This window comes from Panthera onca, chromosome C2 (genome assembly GCF_046562875.1).
Source record: "Panthera onca isolate mPanOnc1 chromosome C2, mPanOnc1 haplotype 2, whole genome shotgun sequence".
Lineage (NCBI taxonomy): Eukaryota > Metazoa > Chordata > Mammalia > Carnivora > Felidae > Panthera > Panthera onca.
The window spans coordinates 67,536,926-67,556,519 of NC_138347.1; the positions used below are offsets into that span (position 1 = coordinate 67,536,926).

The window sequence follows — 19,594 nt, forward strand, 5'->3', positions numbered from 1 at the left end:
AAGTTAGTTAACATACAGTATAGTATTGGTTTCAGGAGCAGAACCCAGTGATTCATCACTCACATATAATGCCCAGTGCTCATCCAGCAAGTGTCCTCCTTAATGCCCATCACCCATTTAGCCCATCCCCCCACCCACCTCCCCTCCAGCAACCCTCAGTTTGTTCTCTGTATTTAAGAGTCTTTTAGGGTTTGCCTCCATCTAAGTTTATATCTTATTTTTCCTTCCCTTTCCCTATGTTCATCTGTTTTGTTTCTTAAATTCCACATATGAAATCATATGATATTTGTGTTTTTCTGACTGAATGATTTCACTTAGTATAATACACTCTAGTTCCATCCTCATCAACATAAAAAGCTTCTGCACAGTAAAGGAAACAATCAACAATGGAATGGGAGAAAAAATTTGCAAATGACACATCTGATAAAGGATTAGTGTCCAAAATGTACAAAGAACTTACCAAACTCAACACCCAAAAAAACAAATAATCCAATGACGAAATGGGCGGAAGACATGAATAGGCATTTTGATGTTATTCTAAGTGAGATGTGAAACTGTTGGAGGTTTAGAACATGGGAATGACATAATCTGACTTTATATTTAGGATAACTCTGGCTGCTAAGAGGAGAATTGTCCATAGTCTGGAAGGAATAGAAGCAGGGATTCCAATGAGAAGACTTTCATAATAGTCCAGGCAAAAAAAAAAAAAAAATGTTACTTGGACAGGGTGGTAGCAGTGAAGGTGGGAAGAAATGGTTTGACTTGGATTTAACCTTAGGTAGGACTGAAATGATCTGAGTATGGCTTGCATATATGGTTTGAAAGAAAGAAATCAATGCTGACTTTTAGATTTGGAGTCTTGAGTAATGAGGATGAATGATGGTGCAATTTTGGGGGAGTAGGAAGACTAGGGTTAAGAACAGGTGTGAGGTATAAAGTAAGTAAGACTTTTTGTTTTGTCAGTGTTGAACTTCAGTACCAATTTGGTGTCCAGTTGGAGATGTTGAGCCAGATGATGCTCTGGCTCATTTGTTGTTGTTCAGATTGGATAACTTCAATAATCTATTCTTTTATTAATCTTCTTTCCTCTGTCATCTCTAATCTACTATTGAGCACATCTAGTGAGTTTTATTTCATTTATTGTAATTTTCAGTTTTACAATTTCTCTTTGGTTCTTTTTTCATAGCTTTATTTCTTTGCTGAAACTTTCTATTTTTTTTATTTGTTTCATGAGTGTAATTGTTAGCTGAAACATTTTTATAATTGCTGCTTTACAATCCTTGTCAGATAATTCCAACATCTGAGTCATCCCATTGGCATCTGCTGTCTTTTCTCAATCGAATTTTAATTGTCCTGTTCTTAGGATGATGAGTGAATTTCAACCATATCTTGTACATGTGTGTATTATGTTAGATTATGGTTATCATTTAATCTTTTTCTTCTTTGGTAAGAAGTCACACTTTTTAGATGACTCAGGAAAGTGGAGGTGGATGTTCAGCTCCCCACTAGGTCCTCTGACACCTTGCTGGCAAAAGTGGAGTACCAACTGGCACCAACTCATTGCTTCTGGGTTTCAGTGGAAGTCTACTCCCTGCTGGGTCCCACTGATGCCAGAAGGGAGATCAGTGTGTCAACTAGCACCACTTCACACTTCCCTCTTCCACCTCATTGCTACTGGATGAAGGTGGGTGTGGAAGTTCAACTCTCCGCTGAGTGCCAATTAAACTGAGGATAGGGAGGTCGGGAGGACAGAGAAGGTGGAGGGTCAGTGTGCATCACTTCATTCCATCTCATTACTGCCTGGTAGAAATAGAAGTTCAGCTCCTCCCACTAGGCCCTGTTGACAGGGGGCAGGAAGAAAGAAGGGTGCTGACTAGCACCCTTCTTTGAATCATCTCTTTTTGCCTCTTAGTTGTGGGTGAGAGTTGAAAGCTCAGCTCTTTGCTTGGTCATGCTGATACTACCAAATGGTGGAACTGGAGTACTGTTTGCTATCACTGTTTGACCCCATGGACACCAGCATGGTGAGGGATTCAGAATGCTATCATTGGTTGAGGAATGAAAGTTCAGCTTCCTGCTCAGTCCCACAGACAACTGTAGTAGAGTTTTGCCATTGGTATTTGGCCGGAATAAGGTGGATATTGTCAAAATGTTTCATGTTCTGCTACACTGCTCTTTTTCCAGTTCTTTGGCCAGGGGGAATAGCCATTATGGAGTACATCTTTGGCTGTACTTGTTGGCAGTTTCGGCTATAGGCTTCTCCAGCCTCCTGTACCAGAAATACAGGAAACAAGAAAGAAACCCAGGGAATTCACCACCATTCCCAAGATCCCTAGGCACTTCACCTTTCTCTTTCTACCTTTCGGAGTCTCCCTGTGTTTGCAATGTTATGTCCAAAATTTTTTAGTTGTAAGAGGGAGGACTAGAAAGGGATGTGGCTACTCCTTCTTGTCCAGAACCACAAATCCTAAATTGTTCTTAAAGGTGCATTATAAATAAATAAATAAATAAATAAATAAGAACCAAGGATTTTTTGGTTATTCTCCTACTGCAGTATATTTTTCCCCCAGTTTTATTGAGAAATAATTGACATACAGCACTATATAAGACATACAGCATGATGGTTTGATTTACATATATTATTAAATGATTACCACAATATGTTCAGCTAACATCCATCTCCTTATATAGATACAATAAAAATAAAATAAACAAAAGAAAGGAAAAGAAAAGAAAAATTGTCTTGGGATGAGACCACATAGGATTTGCCCTCTTAACTACTTTTTTATGTATCATACAGCAGTGTTAGCTACAGTCATCATGTTGCATGTGACACCCCTAGTACTTATTTCACATAACTGGAATTTCATACCTTTTGATCACCTTCTTCCACCTTCATTCCTTTTTTAAAAATAAAGTGATTCCTGTGAACTTACTTTCTAAAAACATAAATACAATTATTTCGGTTTTGTTTTATTGACTTTTTTTTTTCTATGTGTAGCTTGAGTAGTGGCATGTTGTCTACTTCCATGGCTGGGCCATGACAAAGCCAACCCAATCTACTTTTAAGACGCCGGATTTCTGCTTTGCTCTGGAGTCTTCTGAAACACGAGGACCTCTAGAAGAGGCAGATTTAGTAGTCGCTAATGATGAGTTCCTTATTGCTCTAGTTAGGGAGGCAGCTTTGTATCATTATTAGAAGGAACATGGACTCTGGAGTAGCAAACTCTAGTTTGAATCTCTATTCTATTTACTACTATAGGACCTTTGGCAAGATTTCTGAAGAGTCATAATACCTTAATAGAGTTTCTGAGAGAATAACATAACATGTGCAAAGCATTGAGGAGGACATAGTAGGCACTCCATAAATACTACCATCTACTGTGTTAAGTTTAATGAGTAGGGAAGAAAGTTCAGATCTTCAGTAATTTAGAATTTGTTGTTGAAGACTTACCTTGGGCTAAGTCCACCTATGACCTCTTCAGTATTCAATTATAGAAACTCAAAAGGAGCCAGAATTCTAATAATGAAGCAGAGAAGGCTCTGAGCCCATGGTATTAAATTCCCTGAAGACAAAGACCATATCAACATTTCTTTTACATTCTCCACAGAATCCTCCCTACCTAAACCTCTCAGAGAAATTTTCTAGCCACAACCCAGATGAGGGCAAGCCCTAGGTACTAATTGACTCTGCCATCTTTAGAGATTGGACCAAGAATGGACATTAGCCCAAGTAGGATTCATGAGTTGAGAATTTAGAATTGAGACAAAGGGATAGAGAATCAGTCACATGGTATAGGACACTCAAATTGAAGGGTCTATAGATTGTTGGGGGATTGGGTGGACACCATGGATCCTTTTGTGTAAGCCAAAGTTAGGGTGAAATTAGAATCCTGTAAAAGAAGGTGGTCAGCAAAGCAGACAGATAAGCAAGTATCAAAAGAAATGCTGAAGTGGGAGGACACACAGCTTGAAACAGAGACAAAAACAAACAAGGAGACAGATATTCAGAGAAAAGTAAAGAAGATAAGGGGATAGGATATCAAATGAGAAAGAATGGAACCCAGGAATGGAATGGTCACCCTAAAACGACTCAGATGACTACAATATCTGTTAACTGGAAACACCACTGAGGCCCTGTTGCCAGCAAAAGCAGTCCCTTTACCTCTGATTGATGATGGTGATCCTGCCTTGCTTGAAGACCCTGTAATGACCCTACTTAAGGTGATTGCCTGGCAAGGGAATGCCATTCTCCTCATGCCCTACTAAACTCTCCTCCATTGTCTCCATATTTACAACAGATAATAAAACACCTGTGGGGTCAATCACCAAGTCATATCAAGAACAAGTGTCCTGCATGGCAAAAAAAAAAAAATATTACAAGATTGCACTAATATTTATCAGTACAATCCTGGGGGAATAGACATGGAACTGAATTATGAGGGTACTACAACAGGGGTGGAGGAAAATAAATTTCAATTAGGCTGAAATTATTTTTTAAGTTTATTATTATCTATTTTGAGAGACAGAGAGCATGAGTAGGGGAAGAAGTCCAAAGGCCTAGCTAGTTCTTGTCTTGATATAGCTGAACTTAAAATGAACTCTGTCCTCTGTGAAATTACCCCCCAAAAAGCACAGGGTTTTACTCTACAGTATTGCAAGAGACCAGAAAAGGTTTTGATTTCTAAGATGCCTGTGAGAATTCTTTGAATCCTTTCTGCAGAACTTGAAAAATAACGTTGAATAAAAATTATATCTTACAGGTCTTTAAAAAGAAATGTAACTAGGAATTTTACTTTGACCACAAAACTAAATGGAGAGGTGAGTGGAGATTAGAGGGAAAGTGAGAGTGTCTAGCACTCTCCCCAGGAAGTTTATTTGAAACCTGGGATTTTAAAGCACAATGACTCCAAATGCTCAACATTTTCCTTTGTCTTTTTTCATAATCCAAGAGAGGTCTTTTCAAAAATAAAATCTCTTCAAGTGAAATATTTGAAGTTTAACAATTCTTTCAATTTTGCTTCAATTTCCCTTTTCCTGTTAGAAAAGAAAAAGCTATTTATTTATTTAACATTTATTTATTTTTGAGAGACGGAGAGAGATAGAGCATGAGCGGGGGAGGGGCAGAGAGCGAGGGAGACAAAGAATCTGAAACAGGCTCCAGGCTCTGAGCTGTCAGCACAGAGCCCCACACGGGGCTCAAACTCACCGACCACCGCACCTGACCTGAGCCAGAGTCAGATGCTTAACCCACTGAGCCACCCAGGGGCCCCACAAAAAACTTTTTAAATTAAAACTAGTATTCATATGAACATATTTTAAAAGGATTTCTATCATTCATTATATATCAGAGAACGCATTTTGGAATGACGTTCAACCTACTATAAAGATTTTTGTTACGGTGTAGTACATTTCATAGAATTCACCAATTATAAGCATACAGATTCCTGATTTTTAATAAGTTTACAAAGCTGTTCAACTATCACCACAATGCAATTTTAGAACATTTCCATCACCACAAAAAGAAACCTCTTGTCCATTTGCAGTCAATTCCTGTTCCAATCCCATTCCTAGGCAATCACTTATTTACTTACTGTCTCTATAGATTTGTCTTTCCTGCACATCTCCTTTGAATGGAATTATATGCTATGTGGTCTTTTGTATCTGACTTCTTTCACTTAGCATATTGTTTTTGAAGTTCATCCATGTTGTAGTATGTATCAGTAATTTGTTTTTCTTTATACTGAATAGAATCCCATTGTATGGGTGGCTATACCGCATTTTGTTCATCTGTTCACCAGTTGACGGAAATTTGGATTTTTTCTACTTTTTTAGTTATTATAAATGAGGCTTCTATGAACATTCTTATACAAGTTTTTATGTCCACGTAATATTTCTCTTGGGCAATACCAGGGAGTGGAATTTCTGGGTTGTATGATAAATTTATGTCCAATATATATTTTTTAATTGTCAAAAGGCTTTCAAAGCAGCTACAGTCATTTCATATTTCCATTAGCAGCCATGAAGATCCCCATTTCTCTACATCCATGCTACCACTTTTTGTTGTCTCTTTTATTATTTTCATTCTAGCAGGTGTGAAGTGGTATCTCATTGTAATTTTAATTTGTATTTTCCTAAAGATAATGATATGATAGAGACATCTTTTCATGTGCTCATTAGCCATCTTTATGTTTTCCATTGTGAAATCTCTATTTGAATGTTGCCTATTTTTAAAAATTTGGTTGTTTGTCTTATTGAGTTGTAAGATTTCTTTAGAGATGAATGTTAGAAGTATTTTTATCAAAGATTTGTGAATGTATTCTCTAAGTTTGTGGTTTGTATTTCTATTTCCTTAATGGTGGCTTTTGAAGTACAAAAGTGTTAAATTTTGATGAAATCCAATTTACAATTTTTTTTCTTTTAAAGATTATGCTATTGGTGTTATATCTAAGAACTCTTTACCTAATCAAAGGAAACAAAGGTTTTCTTCTATCTTTTTCTCTAAATGTTTTACGGCTTTAACTCTTACATTTAGAACTATTATCCATTGAATGGATAAAGAAGATGTGGTATATATATACAATGGAGTATTACTCGGCAATCAAAAAGAATGAAATCTTGCCATTTGTAACTACGTGGATGGAACTGGAAGGTATTATGCTAAGTGAAATTAGTCAGAGAAAGAAAAAATCATATGACTTCATTCATATGAGGACTTTAAGGGACAAAACAGATGAACATAAGGGAAGGGAAACAAAAATAATATAATAACAGGGAGGGAGACAAAACAGAAGAGACTCATAAGTACAGAGAACAAACTGAGGGTTACTGGAGGGGTTGTGGGGGGGAATGGGCTAAATGGGTAAGGGGCACTAAGGAATCTACTCCTGAAATCCTTGTTGCACTATATGCTAACTAATTTGGATGTAAATTAAAAAAAAAAAAGTTAAAAAAAGAGAACTATTATCCATTTTCAATTATTTGTGTACATATGAAGGGTCTAAATATATTTTTTTACGTGTGGCCATCCAAATGACCTAGCTCCATTTGCAAAAAAGACATTCCCTTCCTCACCAAATTGCCTGAACAGTTTTGTAAAAAAATCAGTTTACCATAAATATAAGGATTTATTTCTGGACTCTCAATTCTGTTCCACTGACCAATAGGCCTATTCTTATGTTTGTACCACACTCTCTTAATTACTGTAGCTGTATAGTACTATTTATTTACTTATTTATTTTAAAGGGTATTTATTTATTTTGAGAGAATGATCAGGGGAGGGACAGAAAGAGAGAGAATCCCAGGTGGGCTCCACAATGCAGAGCTTGAATTCATGAACCATGAGATCATGACTTAAGCCAAAATCAAGAGTTGGAAGCTTAACCAACTGAGCCACCCAGGTGCTCCAATAGTACATTTTAAAATTGGAAGCTATAAGTTCTCCAATTTTGTTTTTCAAGATTACTTTTACTATGCTGCGAACCAGTCTTGCATATATGGGCCAAATCCCATTTATTCATGGTGTATAATTATTTTTAAGTATTAAAATATTTGGTAATAGTCTGTTAATGATTTTTGCATATAAGTTCAGAAGAGATATTTTTTTGTGGTTTTCTTTTTTTGTAATGACTTTTGCAGTGGCTTTGCACTGGTCTCCTTAAATGAGTTGGGAGTATTTCCTCCTTTCTATTTTCTGGAAGACACTGTACAAACTTAGTGTTAATTATACTTTTAAAGGTTTGCTATTATTCTCCAGTGAGACTATCTGGCCTGCATTGAGATTTCATTTCAGAGAGCTCTTAATTAAAAATCCAATTTCCTGAGGTAGCAGTTGTGGTGACTGAGCACAGCCCAGTGACAAGATGTTGGTGTTAGTATTAAGAGACATCACACACTGGTACAACATACTGCCAGCTAAATTAAAAAAAAAAACTGCTGGTGCCAGGAAAGGTTCAGCGCGTTCTGTGTACTGGAAACCTTTGCACCAAAGAGAGTTATGACTATCTTCAAGACTGCTGATTATGCTCATAATGTGAGAGGAGACTTTGATGAAGATCTGAATTATCCAGAACAGAAAGTTGTAACTGTTGGGCGGTCCAAAATCGGTTTGATCCAGGGGCATCAAGTTATTCCATGGGGAGATATGGCCAGTTTAGCCCTGTTGCAGAGGCAGTTCCGTGTGGACATTCTTATCTCAGGACACACACACACAAACTTCGGTTACTGAAATGACACCTTTCCTCATTAAAAAAAAATTTTTTTTAATGTTTATTTCTGAGAGAGTCAGAAAGAGAGTGAGCAGGGGAGGACAGAGAGAGGAGGAGACACAGAATCCAAAGCAGGCTCCAGGTTCCGAGCTGTCAGCACAGAGCCTGACACAGGGCTTGAGCTCACGAACCGTGATATCATGACCTGAGCCAAAGTTGGATGCTCAGAAGAAGGGGGTTCAGAAGATCTGACAGCATGGAGTCTGACATGGGGCTCAAACCTGCTACCTGGGAGACCATGACCTGAGCTGAAGTCAGATGCTCAACCAACTGGGCCACCCAGGCACCCCTGAATTTTATGTCTTAACTGTTAATTTCTTTTTCTGTTTTGCTATTTTAGATCCAGTTACATTACAGACATCAAAAATCCCAAAGAAACCTTTGTCCAACACAGGCATTTAACCTATTTTCTCTAGATGTAATTAATGAGATTGGGGGAAAAAAATGGATGTGTCAACGCAACAGGATCTAAATTGAGCTTAAGGTCGTACACATAAAGATACTGTTGAGGAACACAGACACACCCCTCCTTTCAGACCACCTCCTTCCCTGCTCAAGGAGGGTGTCTACATCAAGCACAAATGGGTTCATGAAACCACCAAAGGGGCTGGAGAAAATGGGAGGGAGTAGTACAGCTTATTATAGGGAGGGCATAGCCCACTCCTCCTGGGGTGCTTGGAGTGGCAAAACCTACCTGGATGCTTCTGCTTGGGAAATCTCAAATCTGCAAGGCTGAGTGGTGCCAAGACAAAGGTGACTCCAAAACTATCCAAGTTGGCTTGGCTCTACTCTGAGCTTTAGTTGGGAAGAAAACTCAATTCAGTCAAGCACATCAAAGTAGATATTTATTTGGGGCAGAATCCTTAGGTCAGTATATTTTCTTTCTAATTTATTTATATACTGTGCTGTCCCCAAGAAGCAAAGTGATTTTAATGGATACATAATATGTAAGAATATATAAATTAGATATAAGCAAAAAAAAAAAAAAAAAAGAGCAAAATGAAAATAAAAACAAGGGACAGGAACAAGTTTGGTGCAAAATTGCTTCTTGTGATTTTTGACACTTGCATAAATAACCCATGAGAGAACACGTTGCTGGAGTATTTCCCATGCTATCTCTGACTTGACCCTCAAGAGCACTCAGGAATGGGCATAGGTGCAGCAAAGTGTACTCCTAATATGCAGGTATGCTATAGAGATAGAGACAAGTTCCCATGGAAATTTCCCACATACTATTCAATAAATTTCCTGCACCTGAAACATGTTTGATTTCTTCTTAAAGATTCCTGAGTTCTGTGAAAATGGCCACGGTTCTGAGCGTGTAACCTAGCTGAAGACTCCAGCTACTAAGTTTCTGAGGGATCGCATCCCAGTTAGGGTCCATTACATGTCAGGTACTCTAAATGTGCAGAGTGTGAGCCAAAGCTAACGCTATAGTCATGAATTCCTCAAACTCTTGTTTTTTAAACAGGTTTTTAAATGTTTATTTTTGAGAGACAGAAAGAGACAGAGCATGAGAAGGGGAGGGGTACAGAGAGAGAGGCAGACACAGAATCTGAAGCAGGCTCCAGGCTCTGAGCTATCAGCACAGAGCCCAACACGGGGCTAGAACACAGAAGCCGTGAGATCATGACCTGAGCCGAAGTCAGACGCTCAACTGACTGAGCCACTCAGGCACCCCTCAAACTCTTGTTTTTAATATTCTTCTGTTTCATTCTCAGAATCTAAGCCAGAACTGTTAGAAACGGGTTGGTAGAGTCCGTCCCAATCAGCTGGACATCTAGGTGATCCTGATGACTTGCGGAGCTGAGAAGTAGCCAAAGAAGTAGTGCTGTGCCGGGTGACTAAATGACCACACTCCTTCCACTATGGGAGCTGTCTCTCTCCTGTGGAATAGAACACAAAAAAATCCAGTCAGCTGGGATCTATTGTCTATGCATAGAACACACAAGGTGCACTTGATTGTGTTCAAATCATAGATGAGTGGTGGATGCTGGGACAGCATGTATGAATCTAAAAATTATTTCTTGACTCTTCATAAAGCCAGTGTCTTCCCCAGGCTGAAGTTTCTCTTCTTTCATACCTCCCTGGAGGCTCCCTCAAACATCTTTAATTTTTGAAAGTTTTAGTCTCATTCACTTTGTCACCTGCTGATTTTAACATCTTTAAGTGTCCCTTAGACTGAAAAAAAGTACCCTGTCCATTCATCAGCCCATCACCCTACCATTTGTTTATGAAGACATGGCCAAGTTCTTTTCCTACTCATATTCTCCTGAACCATTCCTTCTCAGCCCTTCTAAAAAGTTTAGCTTCATACCTTAGTATTTCTCTCAAGTTATTTTTCAGAGATCATTAATTATCTCTTCCTGACCAAACTCAGTGGCTTTTCTTCAGTAGTTAGTCCACTTGATCTTTCGGCTTTTTCAACTTGTTCTATCAGGGCAAGGACTATGTCTACATTTCTCATATTTCTCTAACTATATATTGTAGGGGATTTCTATCTATGTTTTGAATATCTACAGCTGTAGTCCATGAATGTGACCGTTCTTATCTTACTTGAAATGGCAAAATAAGGTATCTGTCCCAAAACATACTGTTCAAAATGCATTGTATATGTACATACATTCATGTTGCTATAGAAAAATTGTGTTTCCATTTTATTAGGAAAGTGATTTTTAGGGGGCATGACTTCTAATCAAAATGCTATGGGATAAATGTTCTCTGATACAAAGGAAAGTAATGAAATGGGACAAAAGGAAAGTTCCTTGTGCAGGGCTTGCTGAAGAAAAACCTACACATGATCAAGGAATAGGCATTGTATTAAAAGTAGAAGATTAAGTATACTGATCAAAAAAAGGTTTTATTAAATTGAGTCAAGAAAAATGAAAAAAAATCTTGGCTTCTCTACAGAAAGTTTGAGTTTAACTAGGAGAGGAAGGAATGCAGTTTTCTTTCATATTATAAGAGGTGTGTATAGGCCAAGCTTGCAACAAACCAGAAATGCCTTGGGAAGCCCTTTATGATAAGGCAAGATTGCAAAGAAAGATAATCAATTTGAAGGAGGTCAGGAACACATGGGGCAATGCAGTGTGAAACCACAGGAGTTTAAAGCTTGACATTATAATTTCTTAGATTTCTGAGGTTTGATGGAGTGGAAAAAACACCAGACCTGAGGTCAGATATCAACTGGTTTGGCAGTCAAACGGGAGACTCCTCAACATAACTTCCACTTTCTCATGGGCACTGTGTAAAGAACAGGGTAATATTTTGGATGGAAGCCCTTGTTCCTTGGTATATATTTGTTAAACATTAATGATTCTTTAGAGAGAAGGTTCCATGTGAGCAAAAGATTTTTCGATTAATGCATATTGCTCTGAATATTTAATGAACTATTTTTAAAAAGTATTTTGTAAAAAGTTATGGTAAAACTAACTGCCAAAAGCTTGATTTAAGAAAATGGTGAAAAATCAAGTCACGGAGCAAACAGAAACTTCCAGTTATACATAATCAAAGATTGCCATCTAGTGGTCTAATTGTATTATAAGTTCTGAGGTTAGCTGCAAACTCTGAAGACTTCAGAGGCTAGGAAAGTGTGTGGGAAGCAACCAGCCCCACTGAGGAAAGATGCAAAGAGATTTTGGCCCTGGATACTTTTGCTTCACTAAAGGCATTAAAAATTCCAACTATGAACAAAACACTGTGCCCTTTCAAACCAATCAATTTTCTAAAGCCAGCTTTGGCCCTGGGCCTCTAGTCACTCAGAATATGAGTAGACAGTTGAATGTGATAAAGTAAACTGATAACTCTTTGTGAGATAAACTCAGAGATCCAAAACAATGAAGGCTTTCAAAATGATCGTTAGTGAGATCTTTGGGTCTCGTGAGCAACTTTGCAATAGAAAATTTGGTTTGCCTGTGTTAGAATTAGTGGTGTGTACATCTTAATGATAAAGGAAGCTGTGATACTTTCAGAAAATAGGGAAGAAATAAAGTTACGAGGAAGAAATATAGAAGGAGAGCATCATTGCCCCAGACGATTCTTCTTTCTTTCAAATGAGGCATTATGAGTTACTGAAAGGGTACAGGCTTGAGAGTCAGAGAGCTGTCTGTGTTCAAATTCTGGTTTCACTCCCTACTGGCTTTGTGACTGAGGGCATGATACTTAATCTCACTGAGCCTCACCTAATGTTATAAAGATTAAGTGAAATAAGGTTTAGAAAGGGCTTACCCCAGTGTCTGGAACTTAATTAATGTTCCTTTTTCCCTTCTCTCACTTACAAGAAACCACATAATTGAACTTAAAGAGAAGAAAATGAAAACAAGAAAAAATTAGAAGAAAACAGGGCTTGGATTTGAGGCCAAACATTGGCTTTTACATTACACTTTTTTTTTTTTTCTGTTAAAATAAGAGACAGTTTAGTCACTAATGACTAAAGTAACAGCTGTTGTCCCAGCTCTAACTGGTTCCGGGTTTTCTTTCAGGATATACTTTTCTTACTGGTAACATGGAAGAAAGAGCTGTATCTACTGTAAAATGAAAATAATAGTAAAAACCTCACAGGGTGCTGTAAGGATTAAATTAGATAGTGCATAAATGCCCATAGCTAGGTACCACTTAGTAAGGATACTAGTAAGTTTCATTGTTACTGGTCTTTGCCTCTCTCGTGGGACATCTGTGAGAATATGATATAATTGCCATTATTTCAGAAGTGCCTGCAGACCTTGCTCATGAATTACTCTCTCACCAAGGCTCTTTTCCTGAAAGACTAGCACCATAGCTTCCACAACGTCCCTGTTTCTTTGCACACTACATACATGTGATTGTTTTTTAAACAAATCACAGCAGTATTTGCATTTCCAAATGACAAATATATCCTTGAAGGTATATTAGAGACTAAAATTCTTCTTCCTATGATATCTTCTACTCTGGGAACTTCCCTCAGAGATATCTCTATCTCAACAGAAGCAAATAGAAGAGGATTTTGGTCAAATACAGAAATATATTTTCATGTAAATTGGTTCCAAAGGCAGTTCGTGAATATTTTTGAGCAACGGCAGCATAACTTTGCAAAGTGACAACATTAAGGGAATATCATCATTTGGATATATTAATTATAAAATGATTTTTTAAGTCACATCTTAAAAAACAAATTAAGGCCAGGGCACCTGGGTGGCTCAGTCAGTTAAGTGTCTGACTTCAGCTCAGGTCATGATCTTGCAGTCTGTGAGTTGGAGCCCCACACTGGGCTCTGTGCGGACAGCTCAGAGCCTGGAGCCTGCTTTGGATTCTGTGTTCCCCTCTCTCTCTGCCCTTCCCTCACTTGTGCTCTGTCTCTCTCTCTCTCGCAAAAATAAATTAAAACAAATTTTTTTTAATTAAAAAAAACAAAACAAATTAAGGTCTATAATCCCTCTTTGTGCCCCTTTTAGGCTGGTAAGCTTTGACTAGCACCTTGCCTGTTCACAGAACCCTAAAGTTTTACCCATATTTGGGATATGAGGTATTTATTGTTTTGGTTTGGGGTTTTTTTCATCAGTTTAAGGATTCTTTCCAGGGGGTCTCAGAGGACCTCATCCTCGAATACAACAAGGCCTTGCACCCTGACTTGCAGCACTCAGAAGTGGCACAAATGTCCTCTGTCAGGCTGCATGTTCTAATTTGGGGTATGGAAATACGGTTGCTAAGTAAAGACAGGCAGGTATGACAGGAAGTAAAGCCTTAGCCATAAAGCCCATGTTTAAGTCTTAGCTCCACTACTCACAAGGCACTTAATTATTCTGAGCCTCATTTCTGAATCTGTGAAATGGGGAAGCCCTGCCTCACCAGACTGTGATGAGGGCTGGTCTGAGGATGAGAAGGCCCTGTTTTAAGCATCAAGCATCGAGCCCTTCCTGGCCCTCTGCACTCACCCGGCCCCTTCGAGCGAGGTCTCACCAAGCCCATGAGGCAAGCTGTGCAAAACAAGGAGGAGGTACTCTCACTGGTGGCACGTGGGGTGGCCTCTGCCAGCTGTGGCCAAGCCCCGCTCTGCCCATGCCCGACCCTCAGCAGGATGCCCCAGGCTCACCGAGCGCCTCTCCACACTCCCTTTTTTCCTGCCATTCTTGCCTGGCATGACATCCAGCGAGCGGTAGCTGGGTGGCTTCTCCTCAGGCCAGTGTGAGGGGTGTGAGCTGCGGCGGTGGGTTCCCCAGCTCCGGGACTGCCTCTCCTTCTCATCCTCCTCAGAGCTCCAGGAACTGAGGCCGGAAGGCAAGGGCGGGGAGTAGCTGCGGGGCCTGCGCCTCTGGGGCCTCTGGGCATTCTCCCAGGGGCCAGGCCTGTGAGGTCGGCCTGAGTAGTGGCTCCGAGCAGATACGTGGTTGGGCCACCAGCGGGCCTCACTGGACGAGGGGCCGTCACTGGGGCTGTCCCTGTCTGACCAGGGCGTGGGTAACCCACGCAGCCCAGAGCAGTGGCGCCTTCCCCTCCGAAGTTGGTTCAGCTCCCGTCCTTCCAATGCCTGGCGCTTAGGCTCCCTGTCCTGGAGCTCCTGGTGAAAAGCAGAGTAGTGGGGCTGCCTTCTCTCCTCCCTCAGATCCCAGGGTCCAGGGGGAATTGGAGTGAGCCACTGTTGGTGGGAGGAGTTGCTGGTCCTCTGGGAGGACGGCAGGTCTCTGATCAGTGGAGGCAGGTGGATGATTCTGCGTTCCACAACCTCAGAGCCCAGGGAGGACAGCATGCTGCAGGCTTGGCCAGATATGGCTTTGAGGTCAGGGGGCAGAGGCTGGGCTGGGTTGAGGTTCCGCAGCTCTTTCTCCAAATACTCTAGGACACCATTGGTGATGGGAGGGTGAGCAGTGGTCTGGCTCATTGGCATCTGTGGGAGGCTGGATCGCAGGGACAAATCTGAATGGAAACAAGGATAAGAACATACAGAATTGCTGGCCCAAAACGTGGCTTCTCAGAACCATGGCACCAAAATGCCACATTTTTCAGCTTGCATCCATCCCGTCCCCTTGATCATAGATATCCACTATATTGTCATGAAGGCCCCAATGCAGCCCATATTCCTACCCTTACCCTCTGCCCTCTCCCACCCCAAATCTCTGGCAAGGTTTACCTCGCTGCAGCAGCGGGTTCATTGGATAAGATGAAACCTGGGAGCTCCTGTCCGCCCCCCAGTATAGGGGTTTTTCCATCATCTGAGGGCCTAGGGCCTGAGCCTGCTTCATGTACCGGTGGCGAGCCAGGGCTAGAGGGGAAAAAGGAGAAATGCGGACCCTCAGCCAGGACAAGCCCCACACCTCCCACCTCACTTTTCTTGCTAGGAGGCTTTGCTAAGAGGCCAGTTTCTGACCTATCTTACATAGGAGTGAAAGTTAAGGGAATAGTAACTAATTGGTCATCTTGCAAGGAGCTGGGACTCCTGGGGTACAGGATGCAACCCCTATTCCCAAGGAAAGCATACCTATAACCCTGACTTCCTAGTCTTGAAAATATTGTATCGTCCTGCCATTCCCAGTTTCACCTAAAATTTAGGTAGATACGTGGGTATTAGTAGGCAATGAAATCTTGGGTCCCAGGCCAACAAGGCCTTCAGCCACAGGCCAAATCTAGAAGGTGCAGACGCAAAGGACTTTAAGGCAGCTATGAGTCAGGGACTGCCAGGGAAGCTCAGGGCTGCCCACTCAGAGTGGAAAAAGCTAAAAAAAAAAAAAAAAAAAAAAAAAAAAGGATGTAGATGCCGAGGTCAATGGGCAGAATTACTGGTAAAGGGAGGGACACTGAAGAATTTTCTAGCTGGTACAACAGCCCTGCAACCCTGGGGGTGGAGAAGAGAAACTAGTGGAAGGGAGGCAAGAGATGCAAAAAGCTGAAGTAGATCCCAGTGGATCCTTTCTACTCTTCTCCTTATCCTAAGTAGGGGGAATCTCTAAGTGGTGCAGTGAAGGCAGAGAAGGGAGAAGGGAAATACCATTTCCTTTCAGGGCAAAGAAAATCATATAAAAAAAGCAAGAGGGATCAATAGAAATGTCACTCTGATACCCTAGTGCAGCTAGTCTGAAGCACACAATCCTTTCCTCTCTGCCCCCATGAGTGTAAATTAAAAACAAAATCATTTAGTTGGTTTGTTCATGAATTTCTATTTTAAGGTGATTCTGTCCCAAGGTCTCAGTCCGTCCATGCATGTAGGAAAAGGACTTGTGTGTTCAGGCAGGAAGTGCCTGCCTCAGGCCCCCCAGCTGGCACTCTCACCTCCTCCTGGGTTCCTCAAGCCTGTGGCCACCTCTAAAGCAGCAGGGCTCTGCCTCAGGCTTCCTCCTGGCACAGTAAGAGGGGCAGACAGGCACTCTGGACCCTACTGCAAAGGGCCGGGGATTTGCTGAGGCCAACAGCTAAGTGGCCATCTGGGCCCAATGACTCCAGTGTGAAACAAACTTCCAGCACAACAGGAAGTGGTTGCAGCAGAGCCTCCAGAAATGTCCGGAGCTCCAGCCCTGGTAGTGCGTCATAGCCCAGCCTGGAGGAAATCAGATGCAAACTTAGAGAAGCTCACCCAGCTGCCATACCTTCATGCCACTGGACAGCACTCTAGACCCTCCAAGTGCTTCAGCACTTTCCTCTCCCTCTTGCTAACAGATGCCTCCCCTAGCTTCCTATATGTGCTACCATCAGCACACATAATGCCCTGCTTAATACGTATGTGCCAGTCACTTTATATAGGCTAACTAATCCTCAGAGCAATCTGTTAATGTGGGAATTAGATGAAGAAGCTGGGTGCAGGGAGGTTGACTTCCCAGTTCAAGGTCCCATAGCTGGTGATGGCCAGAGGTGCCATTCTGATGCCCAGGCCTGTGTCCTTTCTGTCAAATCAGTGAGTCCCCAGACTCCTTTATTTCTGTGATGAAAAACAAAACAAAAAACAAAAACCTTCCACAATTGTACCTCCTCCCTTTATTACTAACTCAGCTCTATACCTTTCAAAACCCACTCCAGACCTGCCTCTGCCTCTAAGGCCTGGGGACATCTGGCTCAATTGGGAACAACTCTATCCACCCCCCACCCCTCTAACTGAATCCTGGCCACTTCCTTCTCCTACTCTCTTAATTCAACAGTAGAGAAAGGGAAAGTTGGGCTTACTCCTTGCTCCCCAAATGACTTAACTAATGGGACCCTCTGCACAGATAACTCTCTAGAGACCCTTCCAGATCCTCCATCTGAGGATGAGGATCTCTGAGATCCTCTCTGAGAGATTAACCCACCTGCTCCCTTCTTAGCTGCCACATCCTTTTCCCCAGGGCCCCTCCCTTCCCTGATGCAATGGAACTGTTGAGATGGGAGTGGAAAACACAACCTCTGAGCTTCTCCTATGCCCTCTTGTCCCCTAGGGATGTCAGGGTTTTCTGTTCACCTAGTGGGGAATCAGATAGGCAATAAAATAAGAGACATGGAGAAAGTAGCTAAGCCTCAAAAAACTCCTAATAAGTTATCTCTGAACCTCAGTGGAGTAAAGTCTGCCTTGATCACTTTAATGAGCTACTTAAAAATACAGATTACTGGGTCCTGTTCCCAGATATCCTTCAGTCTCACGCAGAGCAAGCAGCAGCTGTGTTTTCAACAAGCTCCCTAATTCAAGTGCAGGAAGCTCAACTAGAGTTGTCTACTGAGGATTCTCAAGAATCTCCTGAGAACTATGGTCCTCAGGGTTTAGTTTCCTTAAATAAAAGCTTTCAGGGTCAATGGACTTCCACCTGAATCCCAGCGTATACCAGGAGTCTGATTTTGAGTGACCTTCCAGAGTGTGCAGGCCCAGGCTCCTCATCTGTAAGCTAAGGATGGAAATACCTATTTCATAAAGTTGTTGAGGTTAAATGAAGCAATACATTTGAAATGCCTAACAGATGACAGACAGTCAAGAGACAGTGGCTCTCATTGTTATAAGTCACTTTTTTTGCTTTAGATCCCATAGGAAACAAAAGTATACATTTGGAGCCTAAACTACCAAAGGCATATTTATCTTCACTTCTGAGGAAAACCCAGGGCACGTTCTTTAAGACATCTCTTCCGTGACAGAAATGACACAGCACCTGCCTCTCCTTCCCTGCAGTCAAGATCATCTGTGGTGCCTTGAAGCCTTCCAACTGCACTTGCCTGTAACTGCTTATCAGCCATTCCCCACTCTTTTTTTTTTTTTTTAAATTTTTTTTTCAACGTGTTTTATTTATTTTTGGGACAGAGAGAGACAGAGCATGAACGGGGGAGGGGCAGAGAGAGGGAGACACAGAATCGGAAACAGGCTCCAGGCTCCGAGCCATCAGCCCAGAGCCTGACGCGGGGCTCGAACTCACGGACCGCGAGATCGTGACCTGGCTGAAGTCGGACGCTTAACCGACTGCGCCACCCAGGCACCCCAAGCCATTCCCCACTCTTAAAGAACTCCTTCTTTACCCTCTTTTGATCCATGGTCACACAGTCCTTTCACTTTTTCCCATACACCAGTCCCCCTAACTTGGCTGGCTAATCATTTCAGTGACATCCTGAGGAGCTCCCTAGAATCCCATGCACTTGAACTCTTACCATTTCAGCTTTAGCTTCTGGCCCCATGCTGCCAGAGCTGACTGCAGTCAGACAACCGCCTTCAAGTAGCCCTGCTCAACTGGCTTCCCTTGACTGATCTATAGACCCCACTTCCCTCCTCTAGAGCAGCAGTTTAAATGATCCCCACTTCTCATGTCTTCCCCTCCCCATGAACTTTCAGCTGATGACATCATCTTGGTTGAGGAAGAGGAACCAGCCCTGGGCATGGAATCAAGAGAACTATGTCTAGTCCAGGATCTGCCACTAACGAGCTGTGTGAAGTTGTGCAAAAGTCTCTTTAGGCCTTACTTCCTTCAGCTGTAAGCAGAATGGGGAGGTGGGTGGGTAGATCAGAGATTCCCAGTGTGGCCTGTGGCCCTACTACACGGGATGCCTAGAGGCCCTGTGGGGAGGATGGCCAGTAACTGATGTAGGAATCAGTTTCAATCACTTTCATCTTTTAAGTTCTACTGTGGGTCATTTACCAGTACTAAGTGAAATATCAACAGTTACTAATATCTGGTGTCATTTCATTTTTTCTCCTCGCTGGTCCTCCATTAACTCACTGTAAAGTGGGAGCAAGTTAGGGAGGTGAGCTGTGGTCAGAGAAGGTCAAGAAGCACTGATGTCATTCTCAAGCTCTGTTCTGCCTCTAGAATTCTGATTTGCTAAAATTGAGACAGGCTGGTATGAGATCCCTCAGCTTCTTCCCTTACACTTTGGATCATCCCCCACATTTTAATGACTTCCCCCCTTTCTCCAGAGGT

General features: G+C 41.6%; 1 protein-coding gene across 6 annotated transcripts in view; it reads right to left on the minus strand.

Moving 5' to 3' along the window:
- Positions 1–9,762: 9,762 nt before the first annotated feature.
- ILDR1 (immunoglobulin like domain containing receptor 1) overlaps positions 9,763–19,594 on the minus strand; it is a 29,619-nt gene continuing 19,787 nt past the window's right edge. For 3 of the 6 annotated variants that reach the window (XM_060639805.3, XM_060639809.3, XM_060639810.3), the window contains exons 6-8: positions 15,370–15,501; positions 14,335–15,155; positions 9,763–10,153 (exon numbers count right to left, since the gene is read on the minus strand). In XM_060639805.3, the coding sequence (XP_060495788.3) occupies positions 10,112–10,153; positions 14,335–15,155; positions 15,370–15,501 (995 nt within the window). In that variant the 3' untranslated portion in view covers positions 9,763–10,111. Of the gene's footprint in view, positions 10,154–12,494; positions 12,564–14,334; positions 15,156–15,369; positions 15,502–19,594 lie in introns of all 6 variants that reach the window. The other 3 variants (XM_060639806.3, XM_060639807.3, XM_060639808.3) reach the window with 3 other exon arrangements.